We start from the raw sequence: 15,221 nt of genomic DNA on the forward strand, positions 1-15,221 counted from the left end.
ATGATCCAACTATATGTTGTCTGTAAGAGACACACTTTAGATCCAAAGACACAAGTAGGCTGAGTGAAGTAAGTCAGTCGGAGAAGGACAAGCATTATATGTTCTCATTCATTTGGGGAATATAAATAATAGTGAAAGGGAATATAAGGGAAGGGAGAAGAAATGTGTGGGAAATATCAGAAAGGGAGACAGAACGTAAAGACTGCTAACTCTGGGAAACGAACTAGGGGTGGTAGAAGGGGAGGAGGGCGGGTGGTGGGAGTGAATGGGTGACGGGCACTGGGGGTTATTCTGTATGTTGGTAAATTGAACACCAATAAAAAACAAATAAAAAAAAAGGAAACAAACTGAGGGTGGCTAGAGGGGAGATGGGTGGGGAGATGGAGTAACTGGGTGATGGGCATTAAGGAGGGTATGTGATGTAAGGAGCACTGGGTGTTATATGCAATGGATGAATCACTGAACTCTATCTCTATATGCACTATATATACTACATGTTAATTAATTGAATTTAAATAAAATAAAAAAGTTAAAAAAAAAAAACAAAGACACAAGTAGGTTAAAAGTGAAAGAATGGGAAAAGATATTCCATGCAAATAGTAACCAAAAGAAAGCAGGACTGGTTATTCCAATATACCAATATTAGACAAAATCAATTTTAAATTTAAAAAGTTTACAAGAGACAAAGAAGGACATTGTATGTTATAAAAGGTCCAATACACCAAGAAGTTAAAACAATTATGAGCATTTACACATCTAATGACAAACCATAAAAATAAATGAAGCAAAAAAGGACAGAATCAAAGATAGAAATAGAAAGTTCTACCAGAATGGCTGATGACTTTAATATCACACTTTTGTAATGGATAGAACAACCAGGCAGAAGATAAGAAAGGAGACAGAGGACTTAACCATTATGATAAGACCAACTAGATCTAACACACATATACAGAACACTCTACTCAACAACAATAACATACACATTCTTCTCAAGGGCACATTTTCTAGGATAGACCACATGTTAGGTGACGAATTAAGTCTCAAAAGATTATAAAATATAGATATCATGCAAAGTATCTTCTCTCACCACAATGAGATGAAGTCAGATCAATAATAAAAGTAAAATAAAAATTCACAAGTTTCTGGAAATTAACACACTCTTAAACAACAAATGGATCAAAGAAGTTACAGGAAAAATTAGAATGAAACAAAAACACAATATACCACAACATATGGTACACAGAAAAAGCAGTGCCAAAGGGGAAATTTATAGCCAAAAACACTTATATTAAAAAAACAACAACAACAACAGGCAGCCCAAGTGGCTCAGCAGTTTAGCGCCGCCTTCAGCCCAGGGCCTGATCCTGGAGACCCGGGATCGAGTCCCACATTGGGCTCCCTGCATGGAGCCTGCTTCTCCGTCTGCCTGTGTCTCTGCCTCTGTGTATGTGTGTGTGTCTCTCATGAATAAATAAAATCTTTTTTTAAAAAATTAAAAAATAACAACAAGGAAGACCTCAAATCTACAACCTAACTTTACAACTTAAGGAAGTAGAAACAGGAGAACAAACTAAACTCACAGCTAGCAGAGGGAGGAAATAAAGATTAGAGCAAAGATATATGAAATAGAGAATAGAAAAACAATAGAGGAAATCAGTGAAACCAAAAGTTGGTTCATTAAAAAGATCAACAAAACTGACAAATATTTAGCTAGATGTACTAAGACAAAAAGGGAGACATATTAGAAATTAAAATGAGGATATCACTACCAATCCTACAGAAATAAAGAGTACTATAACAGAGTACTATGAACAACTATGGGCCAACAAATTTGATAACATAGATGAAATGGAAAATTTCTAGAAATACAAAGTCTACCAAGACAAAATCATGAAGAAACAAAATCCAAATAGACCTATAACTAGTAAGGAGATTGAATCAGTAATCAAAAATATCAGGTGCCTTGGTGGCTTAATTGGTTAAGTGTCTGCCTTTGGCTCAGGTCATGGTCCTAGGGTCCTGGGATAGAGTCCCACATTTGGGCTCCCTGCTCATCAGGGAGATGATCAGGGAGTCTGCTTCTCTCTCTCTCTGCCCTTCCCCCTGCTTGTTCTCTCTCTCTCTCTCTCTCTATCTCTCCCCTCTCATTTTCTCTCAAATAAATCTTTCTTAAATAGTAATAAAAAATATCCTCACAAAGAAAAGCCTTAAACATGATGGCTTCATAGGTGAATTAGGTGAATTCTACAGGCATCTAAAGAACTAATACCAATCCTTTTCAAAATTTTCCAAAATATTGAAGAGTAGGAAACGCCTCACAACTCATTCTATAAGGCCAGCATTACCCAGATACCAAAGCCAGACAAAGACACTACAAGAAAAGAAAACTTATGAACATTGATTAACAGTGATTACTAAAATCCTCAAAAAATAGCTAGCAAACCAAACTTAGCAGCATATTAAAAGGATTATACACCATGAACAAGTGAAATTTATTTCTAGAATGCAAGATGGTTCAACATACAAAACTAGATCAATATAATACACAACATTAACAGAATGAAAGAATTAAAAGACATAATTATGTCCATTTAGCAAAATTCCAACACTCTTTCAAAATAAAAGCATGCAACAAACTAGGAATAGAAGGAAACTGATACAACATAACAAAAGCCATATGAAAAATCCACAGCGAACATCATATTCAATGGTAAAAGACTGAAAGCTTTTCCGCCAAGATCAGGACTAAGGCAAGGATGCCCATTATTGCCACAACAATTCAATATAGGAGCAGCAATTCTAGCCAGAGCAATTAATCATGAAAAAGAAATAAGACATCCAAAATAGAAAGGTGGAAGTAAAATTATCTGTTTGCAGACAATATGATTTTATATGTAGAAACTCCTAAGATTCCCCACAAAAAAAACTATTAGAACTATAATTAGAATTACAAATTCCAGGGATCCCTGGGTGGCGCAGCGGTTTAGTGCCTGCCTTTGGCCCAGGGCGCGATCCTGGAGACCCGGGATCGAATCCCACATCGGGCTCCCAGTGCATGGAGCCTGCTTCTCCCTCTGCCTGTGTCTCTGCCTCTCTCTCTCTCTCTCTCTCTCTGTGTGACTATCATGAATAAATAAAAATTTAAAAAAAAATCTAAAAAAAAAAAAAAAGAATTACAAATTCCATAAAGTAGGAGGATACAAAGTCAAAACACTAAAGTCAGTAGCTATTCCATACACAGATAGTGAACAATCTGAGAAAAAAAAATATGAAAACAGTTCCATTTACAATAGCATCAAATAATGAAAATACTTAGGAATTAACCAAGTAGATAAAAATTTTGTACAATGACAACTACAAAACACTGATGAAAGGAATTAAAGAGGACATAAATAAATGGAAATATACCCCATCTTCACATATTGGAAGACTTAATATTGTTAAGGTATCAATAATACCAAAAGCAGAATACTGACTCAATTCAATCCTTATCAGAATCCCAGTGATGTTCTTCACAGAAATAAATTAAACCCATCCTAAAATTCACACAGACTTTCAAGCAACCTTGAATAGCCAACGAAATCCTGAAAAAGAAGAACAAGCTGGAGGATGCACATTTCCTAATTTCAAAACTTACTACAAAGCTATGGTGATCAAAACAGTGTGGTACCAACATAAAGACAGACATATAGATCAATGGAATGGAATGGAGAGCCCAGAAATGAACCCTTGTATATATACTCAAATGGCAAGTCTACCAAGACCATTCAATGGGGAAATGACAATCCTTCAAATGATGCTGGGAAAACTGGATATCCACACACAAAAAAATTAAGTGGGATTCCTACCTGATCCTGTATGCAAAAATCAATTCAAAATATATCAAAGACCGGGCAGCCCGGGTGGCTCAGCAGTTTAGCGCCACCGTTAGCCAAGGGTGTGTGACCCTGTCCCATGTCGGGCTCCCTGCATGGAGCCTGCTTCTCCCTCTGCCTGTGTCTCTGCCTCTTTCTCTGTGTCTCTCATGAATAAATAAATAAAATCTTTAAAAATATATATCTATCAAAAACCCAAATGTAAAACCTAAAACTATAAAACTTTTAGAAGAAAACATAGAGCAAAAGCTTCATAACATTGGATTTGGCAATGATTTCTTAGATATGACATCAAAAGCACAGGAAATAAAAGAAAAAAATAGACAAAAGAAAAACAGACAAAAATTCAAAATATGAATTGGATTTCATAAAAATTAAAAACTTGTATGCATCAAAGACACTACTGATAGAGTAAAAACACAAGCCACAGAATACGAGAAAATATTTGTAAATCATATGTCTGATAAAAGATTAATATCCAAAGTATATAGAGAACTTCTAAAACCCAACAACAATGTGCTCACTTCGGCAGCACATATACTAAAACCCAACAACAAAAAAGCAAACAACCTGTCTCAAAACATGGGGATAGGACATGAATAGACATTTTCCCAAAGATATACAAATGGCCTATAAGCACATGATAAGATGTTCAATATCATGAATCATATGAGAAATGCAAATCAAAACTATAATGAGATACCACCTCATACCCATTTTGATGGCTACATATGCATATATATATACACATATATATACGTATGTATATATATATATACATATTTACAAAAGACAGAAAATAATCAGTGTTGATGAGGCAATAGATTTCTTTGTACGCTATTAGTATAAATGTGAAATGGTACAGCCACTATGGAAAGCAGTATGGTGTTTCCTCAAAAAATTAAAAATAGAATTACAATTCTATTTCTGGATATATGCCCTCTTAATTTGAAAGCAGGGTCTTGAGTAGATATTTATGCACCCATGCTCATAATGCTCATAGCAGCATTATTCACAATAGCTAATATGTGGAAGAAACCATAAGTGTCCATGAATGGATGTCCTCAAGGACATTATGCTAAGTGGACTAAGACAGTCACAAAAAAACAGTGTATGATTCCACTTATATGCCTAGAGTACCAAATCATGGAGACAGAAAGGAGAATGGTTGTTGCCAAGGTCAGGGAAAGGGGAGACAGAGAGTTATTGGTTAATTGGATTAATAGAGTTTCAGTTTTAAAGAGTGAAAGATTGATGGGCGTGGATGATAGAGATGGTTGCACATTTATGAATGTACTTACCATCACTGAATGGCACACTTAAAAATAATTAAGATGATAGATTCCATGTTATGCATATTTACCACAGTACAAAGAAATTGGGGGGTGAGAAGCTACAGGAGGGAAGGTATGGGTAGAATTGGAAGTAATTTGTACAAAGGACAGCGACTAAAATTATACCCTGAAGGATTTGAGTGTGACAAGAATGGAGTTCATTGAGCTTTTTAGCTCTAAACCATCTCAGACATGCTATCTGCCCATTGTTTATCCACTGGTACAGTCTCTGACAGCGTAAATGAGCCATTTTCTATCAATCTCTATGGCTTGCCTGTCCTGTTTGTTGCTATTGCTACATGGCAAAAATTGACCTGGAAAATAGCAGAAATATTCTCACAATAGCTTTTGTAACCTGGTTGGGTTTGCTTGCAGTTTTGGCAGGCTGCTGCCTCAGTTGCCCTTCTTATCTCTTATTGTTATTTTTGAAAAAGGATAGGGCCGCCCACCCCACATGATAAGGCTGGAGTGGGGGAGGGGCCAACCAGCTGTTCTGCTATCTAGGAATGATTCCACCATTTTATTCCAGCTTCCTGTTTCCTGTGACGCCAGATTTGAACATTCTTCCTGAACTTATTTTAGAAGCCTTCTCCTTAGCTCTAGTGAGCTCCTCTCTGCTCATATTTTTGGGCAAGAAGATTGCCAGTTACCATAACTACCATGTGAATTCCAACCAGGTGAGATGACAGGCCTTCCTATTATTTCCTCTGACCCTTAAGGGTTTGTTCCCTGATCTGAGCCTCCTAACATGAAGACTGCATTCTTTGTAATCAGAGAGTCAGTGGGACCATAATCTGAATTATAATTGCCAAAGGATTTTTGAGGAGTGTGGCATGCTTAACTTTGAAGTCACTTAAATTAACATGAGTGTTATTCCCCCAAAACAGCTATGATGTAGGGAAGCAAGACGATAACATATGGTATCGTGTCGTTAAGCTAGCAGAACTCTTCTCCTCTTAATTTTATCTTTCTTTCCAAGTCCTCAGGAGTCAACCACATACTGAGGCGCAATAAGAAATGTTAGAGAAAGTAAAAATCAGGCTACTAACATAATTACATTGCTCTCCCAGAAACAGTCCTACTTTGTTTGTTTAATCTCCCCACTATTCTAAGTAAGGCCCTTTTCCTAGTACTCCAAAGAGAGTACGGAAGCCAGAGGTGTCCCACTTTGATTTTGAGATAGTATAGAAGGGAGGGAGAAAAAATAGTACTGTTTCCCTCTGCTGTTCTAAGTTCTGTAATCATGTGAAAGGGAATAATACGACAAAAAGTGATGAAGTTTTGGAATACAGGTGAGGTCCGGAGCCGACGACCAAGAAAGAATTGTTGAGAGATCTTTGGTGCAAAATGATGGTTTTATTAAAGCAGGGAGACAGGGGGCATCCCGGGTGGCTCAGTAGTTTAGCGCCACCTTCAGCCCAGGGTGTGATCCTGGAGACCTGGGATAGAGTCCCAGGTCGAGCTCCCTGCATGGAGCCTGCTTCTCCCTCTGCCTGGGTCTCTGTCTCTGTCTCTGTCTCTGTCTCTCTCTCTGTGTCTCTCATGAATAAATAAATAAAATCTTAAAATATATATATTAAAAAGCAGGGGAAAGGACTGGTGGACAGGAAGAGCTGCTGCCCCAGGCCTGTGACGAGTGGCTAATTATATACGTGGGAGTTGGGAGGTGGTTAGGGATAGGGTAAGTGTCTAAGGGATTTTGGAAGCAAGATTTCCAGGACCTTGAGGGGCCCAGCTGTTGTTGGGAAAAGGTCACTTATTACTGTCTAATAAATTCTGAGTCATGAGACCCTTCAGATGTGTATGAGTGGGCCATGTGCTTGGGGGATGGTTGCCAACATGTATCCTGAGGGTTTAGAGATAAAGGAAATTTCTAAAGGAATTTTTATATGTTAAAGTAGGCTTACAGGATCCTGGGGGTCAGGCTAAGGTTGCCTTTTGCCCTTAGCAAAGTACGAACATTGAGGCTGTTGGTTCCATAGAGGAATGTCCCTTTCCCTGTTTCAGGGACTTGTCAATGTGCTTTGTCCTCAGCTAATCCTCTGTTGCCTCATCAAAAAGTTCATTCCTTACTTTGAAAAAGTACTTTTCTTATGATGGCTAGCTAAAATGAAGATTCAAGTTAATCGAGGAATCAGATTTACTCTCCCCTTTGTTCTTTCTAAGAATATTTCAGTGTGGTCTGAAGTGATGGAAACAATTTTATCATCATACATAAAGAAATAGACAGTATACCTTGAGTTCCAACTCAAACCTGCACTCTTGAACAACCAGTGTGCCAAATGTGTTCACCACTTCTTTTTTTTTTTTTTTTTTGTTCACCACTTCTTTACAGGATTTAATAGCCATCGGCCTTTGCAATGTCGTCAGCTCATTTTTCAGATCTTGTGTGTTTACTGGTGCTATTGTCAGGACTATTATCCAAGATAAGTCTGGAGGAAGACAACAGGTATGTTAGAATAGAATTTTCTCTCTAATATAAAAACATATCTATTCATAACCTTCTATCTATAATACCCTACACAAGGGCAGCCCCGGTGGCTCAGCAGTTTAGCGTCACCTTCAGTCCAGGGCGTGATCCTGGAGATTCGGGATCGAGTCCTGTGTCGGGCTCCCTGCATGGAGCCTGTTTCTCCCTCTGCCTGTGTCTCTGCCTCTCTCGCTCTCTCTGTCTCTATGAATAAATATATAATACCCTTCACAGAAGAGTATTTTATTAATTTGATCCAGTTGCTGCTTTATTTTTTTTTTTAAGATTTATTTATTTGAGAGAGAGAATGAGAGAGAGCATGAGCAGAGGGGAGGGTCAAAGGGAGAGGGAGAAGTCAATTCCTTGCTGAGCAAGGAGCCCAACCAAGGGTGGGGGTGGAGGCGAGGGCTCAATTCCAGGATCCTGAGATCATGACCTGAGCCAAAGGCAGACACTGCACTGACTGAGCCACCCAGGCACCCCATGTTGCTGCTTTAATGTTATGTTTGTTAGGGAAGATCTCTTGGAAGAACTTGGATTTCACACTTGCCTAAATTTTTGCTTAGACTTTTGTCTTAAAAGCCATTTGTCAATGTAGGACTTGAAAGTCATTTTCTATAGAAATATTATTCTACATGAAAAGTGTCTATGTATTAGCCTATAAAAAAACATTTCTGTGTAACATCCTGCAAATAATATTTCAGGTAAACTAACCATCACCTCTTAACATTGTTTTCTGTGGAAGGATATATACCCAGTTCTTGTCTGGGAAAGTCATAATACAACTGTCTCCATCCTTGCTGCAGAACTAGGAAATTTCCTAGCTGCCTCAAGGGGCATGGCAAGAGGCTTTCATGATGGAGAGTAAGTCCTTTTGTCTAGATGAACCTAGGGAATTTATGACCATTCTTCCTGTGAATGTAAGCAAATTATCTAGGTCAGATTCTCTTCAGGTATGCTGAATTAATAAACTAAATGTGTGGGTCAGAGGGGAGAGAGAATTGGAGGATGATGACAGAGAAGGCTCTGAAGGCCAACTGTCTGTCTAATTGCAAGCATGAGATTTTTCTAAGTCCAGTGTCCACAGGTTCTGAACTGACTGGATACAAATTCCAGCTCTACCACATGGGAGGTGCCCCAGCTCAGCTACGCAGCATGATGAAATGTCAGAGATCTGTCAGAATCAAAACTGGAGTGAGCCCAGAGGATGGGTCAGGATTCAGAGGGCAAAGAAACATTGATGGAAGTCAACAACGAGCCTAGGCCACAGATACGTGGTAGAAATTGAAGTGTCAGACGAATAGTCACTACACTTTAATGGCAGAAGAGAAATTGTCTCCGTCTTTGGGTAAATGGAGGTAAAATGTAAGGTGAAAGCCAATAAAAGTCAGAAGGGATAAAAGCATGGGTCTAGAGTAAGACCCTGTCATGTCACTTCACGTGGACCGTTTTGTCATAGAGCTTCAGCCAGACACGCTGGCCTGTAAGGTGTAGCAGTCCTCTTTTCCACCACCATTTGACAGAAAGAAAGAAGATGGGCTATGTTAAAAAGAAAGATGTTCTCTGTACATGTACACAAATGTTGAAGTCAAAACAAGAGGATTTCATGATAAGAAGTAGAAATGGACAGGGCACCTGGGTGGCTCAGTTGGTTAGGCATCTGCTTTTGGGTCAGTCATGATCTCAGGGTCTTAGGATGGAGCCCTCCATCAGGGTCCCTGCTCAGCAAGGAGCCTGCTTCTCCTTCTCCTTCTGCCCCTCCCCCCTGCTAATGTTTTCTCTCTCTCTCAAATAAAATAATTAAATCTTTTTTCAAAAATTTATTTATTTATTTTTAAAGATTTTATTTATTTTTTTGTTTAAGATTTTATTTATTCATTAGAGACAGAGAGAGAGAGAGAGAGAGAGATGGCAGAGACACAGGCAGAGGGAGAAGCAGGCTCCACACAGGGAGCCCGATGTGGGACTCAATCCCAGGACTGCAGGATCACGCCCTGGGCTGAAGGCAGGCACTAAACTGCTGAGCCACCCAGGGATGCCCCTGTTTTCAAAAATTTAAAAAAAGAAGGGGAAATGGCCATCCCAGACACTAGTCCCCACTAACTTTTAACAACATGCTTTGTTTATTCAGTAGGTAAGTGTAACATAAATTTAGGAAGAAATGGTGAACACAGTTGGAAAAAAACTAATCACAGGGCAAGTAACATTAAGTGCAGAATAAGTCTTACAATTTCAAGTGCCGGGATCCCTGGGTGGCACAGCGGTTTGGCGCCTGCCTTTGGCCCAGGGCGCGATCCTGGAGACCCGGGATTGAATCCCACGTCGGGCTCCCGGTGCATGGAGCCTGCTTCTCCCTCTGCCTGTGTCTCTGCCTCTCTCTCTCTCTGTATGACTATCATAAATAAATAAAAAATAAAAAAATAAAAAAAAACAATTTCAAGTGCCATAAATACTACAAAAAGGAGAAGGATGGAGGAAGTGGACTTCTGTGGATCATTGAAAGAAGGTTAGGATATGTATAGATGGCAGGAAGGAAGAAGGGCTTTAGGTCAGCCTGAGTTGTGTTTAGCCTGTCAAAGTGCCCGCTTCAAAGACAGCCTGTGGCTCTCATTCTATTTTCTGCTCCTACATTGTTCTCCTGGGGTAGCAGATTCCCCTAACCAATGACTCTCCCTGGGGGGCCATGACACTTCACGGAGGGGCGGGGTGTTCTCCTGGGGATGCTGGTCAACCCTTCCCTGAAACCCTGATAAATCGCTGATCGGAGCAGAGAATGCTGCTGGCCCCTGGCCCTGGAGGCAGGCACTGGAGCTCACCAGCCTCCACTCTGAGTTTCTGATCTGGACAACCAAAGGCCTCTGAGACTCACTTGGCCTTCTTCATCCCACAGCAGTGGGGTACTCTCTCTATCCCTTCTCTTTGGAGACTTTTGAATCACTCTGCCTGAGAACACTCTCAGTTCTCTGAAGTTCCTCAGGACTATAGGAAAGAGAAGCTAGGAGCTGGCTCTGTACCTCTCAGACCTGACTTGCCACCAAAGACTCCTTTACTTTTTTAATCTGGCATTTATACAAACTGTGTATATGTATCTGTTTGCTTGTCTAGAACCCTCTTGTCTTCACTGGTTGCAGCAAAACCTATTGGCTCTTCCAGCCATGGTCTGGGCCTATAGTGTTGGTAGGCCATGGCAGAGGGGATATGAAGAGCCCTAGACCTGTGGCCAGGTCTGTCCCCCACTCCATCTTCCAGCTCATCTCGTTCTGACCACTGGGTTTCCCTGTTCTGCATGATTCTGTTCCTTTTGTTCCCTGCTTTCCGAGGACTGGCCTTCTTGCCATGTCCCCAGGTTCTCAAAACTGCTTTAAAGATTATTATAAAAGAAAGAGATTATAAAAGAAAGAAGTGTGCCTATCTTTTTAGAGGAAGCAAATGGGGCAGTTGGAGAAAGCCTAAATCTTGGAACCAGCCAGTCAGTCAGGTAGATTGAAACCTGACTCAGTGGTTCCTAGATGTGTGGCCTTGGGCAAGTTACTTTGGTTTTTGAGGCTCTAGTCCTCATCTATACAATGGGGATAAAGATATCTTTTCAGTTATGAGAATTAAATTAGGTGATAATAATGCCTATCGCAGTGCCTGTCACTTAAGAGGTTCAAAAATCATAGCTTCTACCCCAGGTCTCTAGGGTCCTGGCCAGTGCTTGGCAATCTGCTTTTTGACTTCATAGAACCTACTCTGTATGGAGTAATTGGTGTCTGAGGGTCTGCGTGTCAATCGTGGCTGTGGCTTGTGGGAATTCACAGTACCTTGAATTCCCAAGGAGAAGGCAGGGTCAGTTTTGGTCAAGAAAACCTGGGAAAAAGAAAAAAAAAAAAAAAAGAAAACCTGGGAAAATGATGGAAAATGAGAGCAGAATAGCAAAATATACATGAGATGTAAAGTTCTACATGCTTGCTGTCTTTAGATCTTGTTCAGACACTGAGTATGAGATTCTGAGAGCCATCAAGCATCCTCCTAAAGGCCCAATGCCACCAGGATGGCCCTCTGATCCCAAAGCCCACTCCTTTGCGTGCACAGCCAAGGAAGACATAGTTAATTGGCAGGCCTCCCAACCCTCTCTCGGGAGCAAATTTTATGGGATTCAGTGTCTGATTTGTATTCATTTAAATCTAGGTTTTATGCAGCTTTTTTTTTTCTTTTTTTAGCATTTGCATATCTTTGTTTCCTTCAATCAGAAGAACTTGGAGAAAAGAGGTGTTAGGTAGGTCAAGCCTAGCGAGGGACACCAAAAAAAAACAAAAAACTAAACCAGACAAAAACAAAACAAATAACAACAAAAAAGAAGTGGTAGAAGGGAAAAGTCCTGATGTATTTTCCTATGCTAATTAAAGTAGTTTTTCTATAGTGCCAACAAAGACCATCCAAAGGGAGACACACTAGATCCAGCCACAGGCTGATGTGTACATTGGCTGGAGGAGCTTATGGTCTCAATTACCTGTTTCAGTTCTACAGGGTATAAAATGTTTGTCCTTAGAACTTCCTGAGTTTCCATTGTAGTGGTCCGTTTTCCCAAATCCTTTCAACACTACCATCACACGGTGTCATTTACAAAGCAGCCAGGATGAGAAGGAAGGAAGTAGGAAATTGCTTTCCTTGCTATCACTCTCAGTGATTCATTTGTATGCAGACAGCAGTGAGCTGCAAGAGGGAATCCAGTAGGAAGTTTTTTGTTTCTTTTTTTCATGCCTAAGAAATGAAGAGAAAAATCAGAGAATCGTTGCTAAATCATTAATGCTTTAGTTTGAGGGACTCCCATAGTTCTTGCTTATATATGCCATCGTTCCAATATGTGGTTTGTTTTATTCTCCCCCACATTTATCCCTCAACGCAATGGGACATTATACTGTGTTGTATCAGTATATGTTCTAAGGGGCTTAAATGATGGAAATTTATCCATAGAGGACATAGTAAATTCAAGACTATATCCAGAGAGCCTTGAGACTTTACAGGGAACTATGTCACGCAGCTTGCCATCTGTAGTTGCCAATCAGAACCACTCTTTACCAAGCACCCCTGAGCCCAGTCATCCACCCAGCTAGAATAGGACCCAGAATTGCATTCTGCAGCTCCGACTCACATTCGTAGATTTTTTTTTTATGGCAATGAAGCAGAGAAAAACTGAAGTAGGAACATCAGAAATGATTATCATTGCATTTTTAAGGTGAAACGCTACTGACGCTTTAAGGAAGCTATCCAAGCTCCAACAAGAAAGTGAGGGGTGAGGTATTTACTGATAGGGGAAGTGGGACAGTTTGGATTTGGAGGCTGACAGTGTTGAGTCTACTGAGGTTTTTCTAGAGTGTTCCAGGAGGAGTTAAAAGTTGGGAAGGAATGCAAGCCTGACCTTAGGAGACTCCAGATTCACAGCGCAAAGCGAGGGCAATAAAGATTCAAATACCCAAGACAATTTTGCACTTTTCGGAAAACCTTCATGCATTCATTCAACCAGCATTTCTTGAGTACCTAGTGTATGTTTAGCACTTTGACAATACCTGAAAATGTCAGTTCAACAAAAATGCACTTAGGCTGGATGGTTACATGCAACTCCTTTTAAGACAAAAATAACATGCTTCTCACCAAGCAGAGGCCTCAGTTGCAGACAGGGACCAATACGTTCCTGATGGTCTCTCTCCAACTGGCTCTGTCTCCTCAGTTTGCATCTCTGGTAGGCGCAGGTGTGATGCTGCTCCTCATGGTGAAGGTGGGACGCTTTTTCAATGAACTGCCAAATGTAAGTAGAATTAATAAATAACTGAGTGAAGAAAGATCCGATCTCCAGATTGCATCCTGGTGGGGCATTCACCTTGTCCCCAGTGGTCACCCTGTCCTCCCATTCCTTTCCTTTAAAATAATAGCATCTAAAAAATAAATAAATAAAATAATAGCATCTACTTCACAGGATTGGGAGTTAAATAAGGTAACGTTTATGGTATAGAGAGAATAGTGTTGCACTAATCATCAGTGCTCAAAAAATATTAGGTATTATAGTTACTATTCTCATTCTCATTAATCTTCTTTTTATTGCATAAGCTATAAAGTAAGTTTTATAAGTAGGGATTCAGTTAAAGATGACCAAAATAGACTTCAGATGCCAGAACGCCCCTCACCGACTCAGGCTTGGAAACTCATTCTGTATTCATGCCATCTGTTTTCCTAAGATGTTTCCAGAAGGCCTTGTTCTGCATTCATATGAACTCAATCCCCTATTACTGCCTCTCTATGATCAGTTTACATTAGAAAGCAGGCTCTAAAAGTTGAGTTTTAACTCTGTTCAGCTGGGACACCTCTATAGACTTATGTGCCATTCCTTCCCTTTGTGAGAGGCTGATCGCCTTGCATTTAGAGATGCCAGGTATGTTGATTATCGGCTGTAATCAATTTGTTCTTTGTTACAATACAGATCAAAGCTCAGTGGCTATAATTTCCTTTTAAATTTCTTTAATGTTCCTGTTAGCCATTTTTAGATAGTACGAAGGGAGGTGGGAGGAGGTCTCATGACTGGTGGAACAGCTTGGTTACACACTGAGGTGGCAATCCCTGAAGCTGGAGTGTTTGCCAATGTTATCCCCATCCTTTTGAACACCTCTCCCACCTGGTGAATATCAGGTTTCAGAAGAGCAGGACCACCTCAAGGCTCCTGCTGCCTTCAGCTCTTGTGATTCAGAGCTCTTGGAACTCTGCCCCAGAATCTATGCATAGAAGGTGGGATTAAGCTTGTATGTATCACACAAGCTGTCCTCTGATTCCCAGCAGAAGTCATCTCCAGAATTTAGCTTATTTAGCACCTTTGGTGCTATAATTCTTAGTGTCTATTTTAGGAGGGCCACTCACTAGTTTACTTCGAACAGTGATATTTTTTCTTTAGAAGAATCAGAATTTTTTAAAATTGCAAACAAAAATCTGTCAGAATTCACTAAGGGCACTCCTTTATTTTATATATATATATATTTTTTTTTTACACTCCTTTATTATAAATATGTTGGGGACAGAACAACCCTTGCTTTTGGCTCACCATATTATGTCACATTATTTTTATAGCATCTAGTTAGGATGTTTCTGGGTGAGAAGATGTGAACACCATCTGATCAATGGAATATCTGAATTGCTATAATAATGGGACTCTATGAATATTAAACTATGAATGATCCTTTCCTTCCTTGAGAGATTATGGATAGCTTGTGATAAAATTCTTATTGGAGAAATCAGTGGAGCATCCTGGCTAGGATCTCAACTGGTTAGAAAGGGCACGAACACATTTAAAAACAAAACAAAATGAAACATGATACACAATAGTACCTTCACTATTGTTTCAATTTTGTGTGAAAAAAATATATAGCAAGGGGATCCCTGGGTGGCGCAGCGGTTTGGCGCCTGCCTTTGGCCCAGGGCGCGATCCTGGAGACCTGGGATCGAATCCCACGTCGGGCTCCCGGTGCATGGAGCCTGCTTCTCCCTCTGCCTGTGTCTCTGCCTCTCTCTCTCTCA

The 15,221-nt window shown here is 40.1% G+C and overlaps 1 protein-coding gene across 7 annotated transcripts in view; it reads left to right on the forward strand.

Moving 5' to 3' along the window:
- The window catches only part of SLC26A8 (solute carrier family 26 member 8), an 84,636-nt gene that overhangs the window by 53,163 nt on the left and 16,252 nt on the right, over positions 1-15,221 (forward strand). For 4 of the 7 annotated variants that reach the window (XM_072833283.1, XM_072833281.1, XM_072833277.1 and 1 more), the window contains 3 exons: positions 5,739-5,886; positions 7,545-7,658; positions 13,390-13,467. In XM_072833283.1, coding sequence (XP_072689384.1) covers positions 5,739-5,886; positions 7,545-7,658; positions 13,390-13,467 — 340 coding nt within the window. The remainder of the gene's footprint in view (positions 1-5,738; positions 5,887-7,544; positions 7,659-13,389; positions 13,468-15,221) is intronic. The other 3 variants (XM_072833280.1, XM_072833279.1, XM_072833282.1) reach the window with 3 other exon arrangements.

Source organism: Canis lupus, chromosome 7 (genome assembly GCF_048164855.1).
Source record: "Canis lupus baileyi chromosome 7, mCanLup2.hap1, whole genome shotgun sequence".
Classification (NCBI taxonomy): domain Eukaryota; kingdom Metazoa; phylum Chordata; class Mammalia; order Carnivora; family Canidae; genus Canis; species Canis lupus.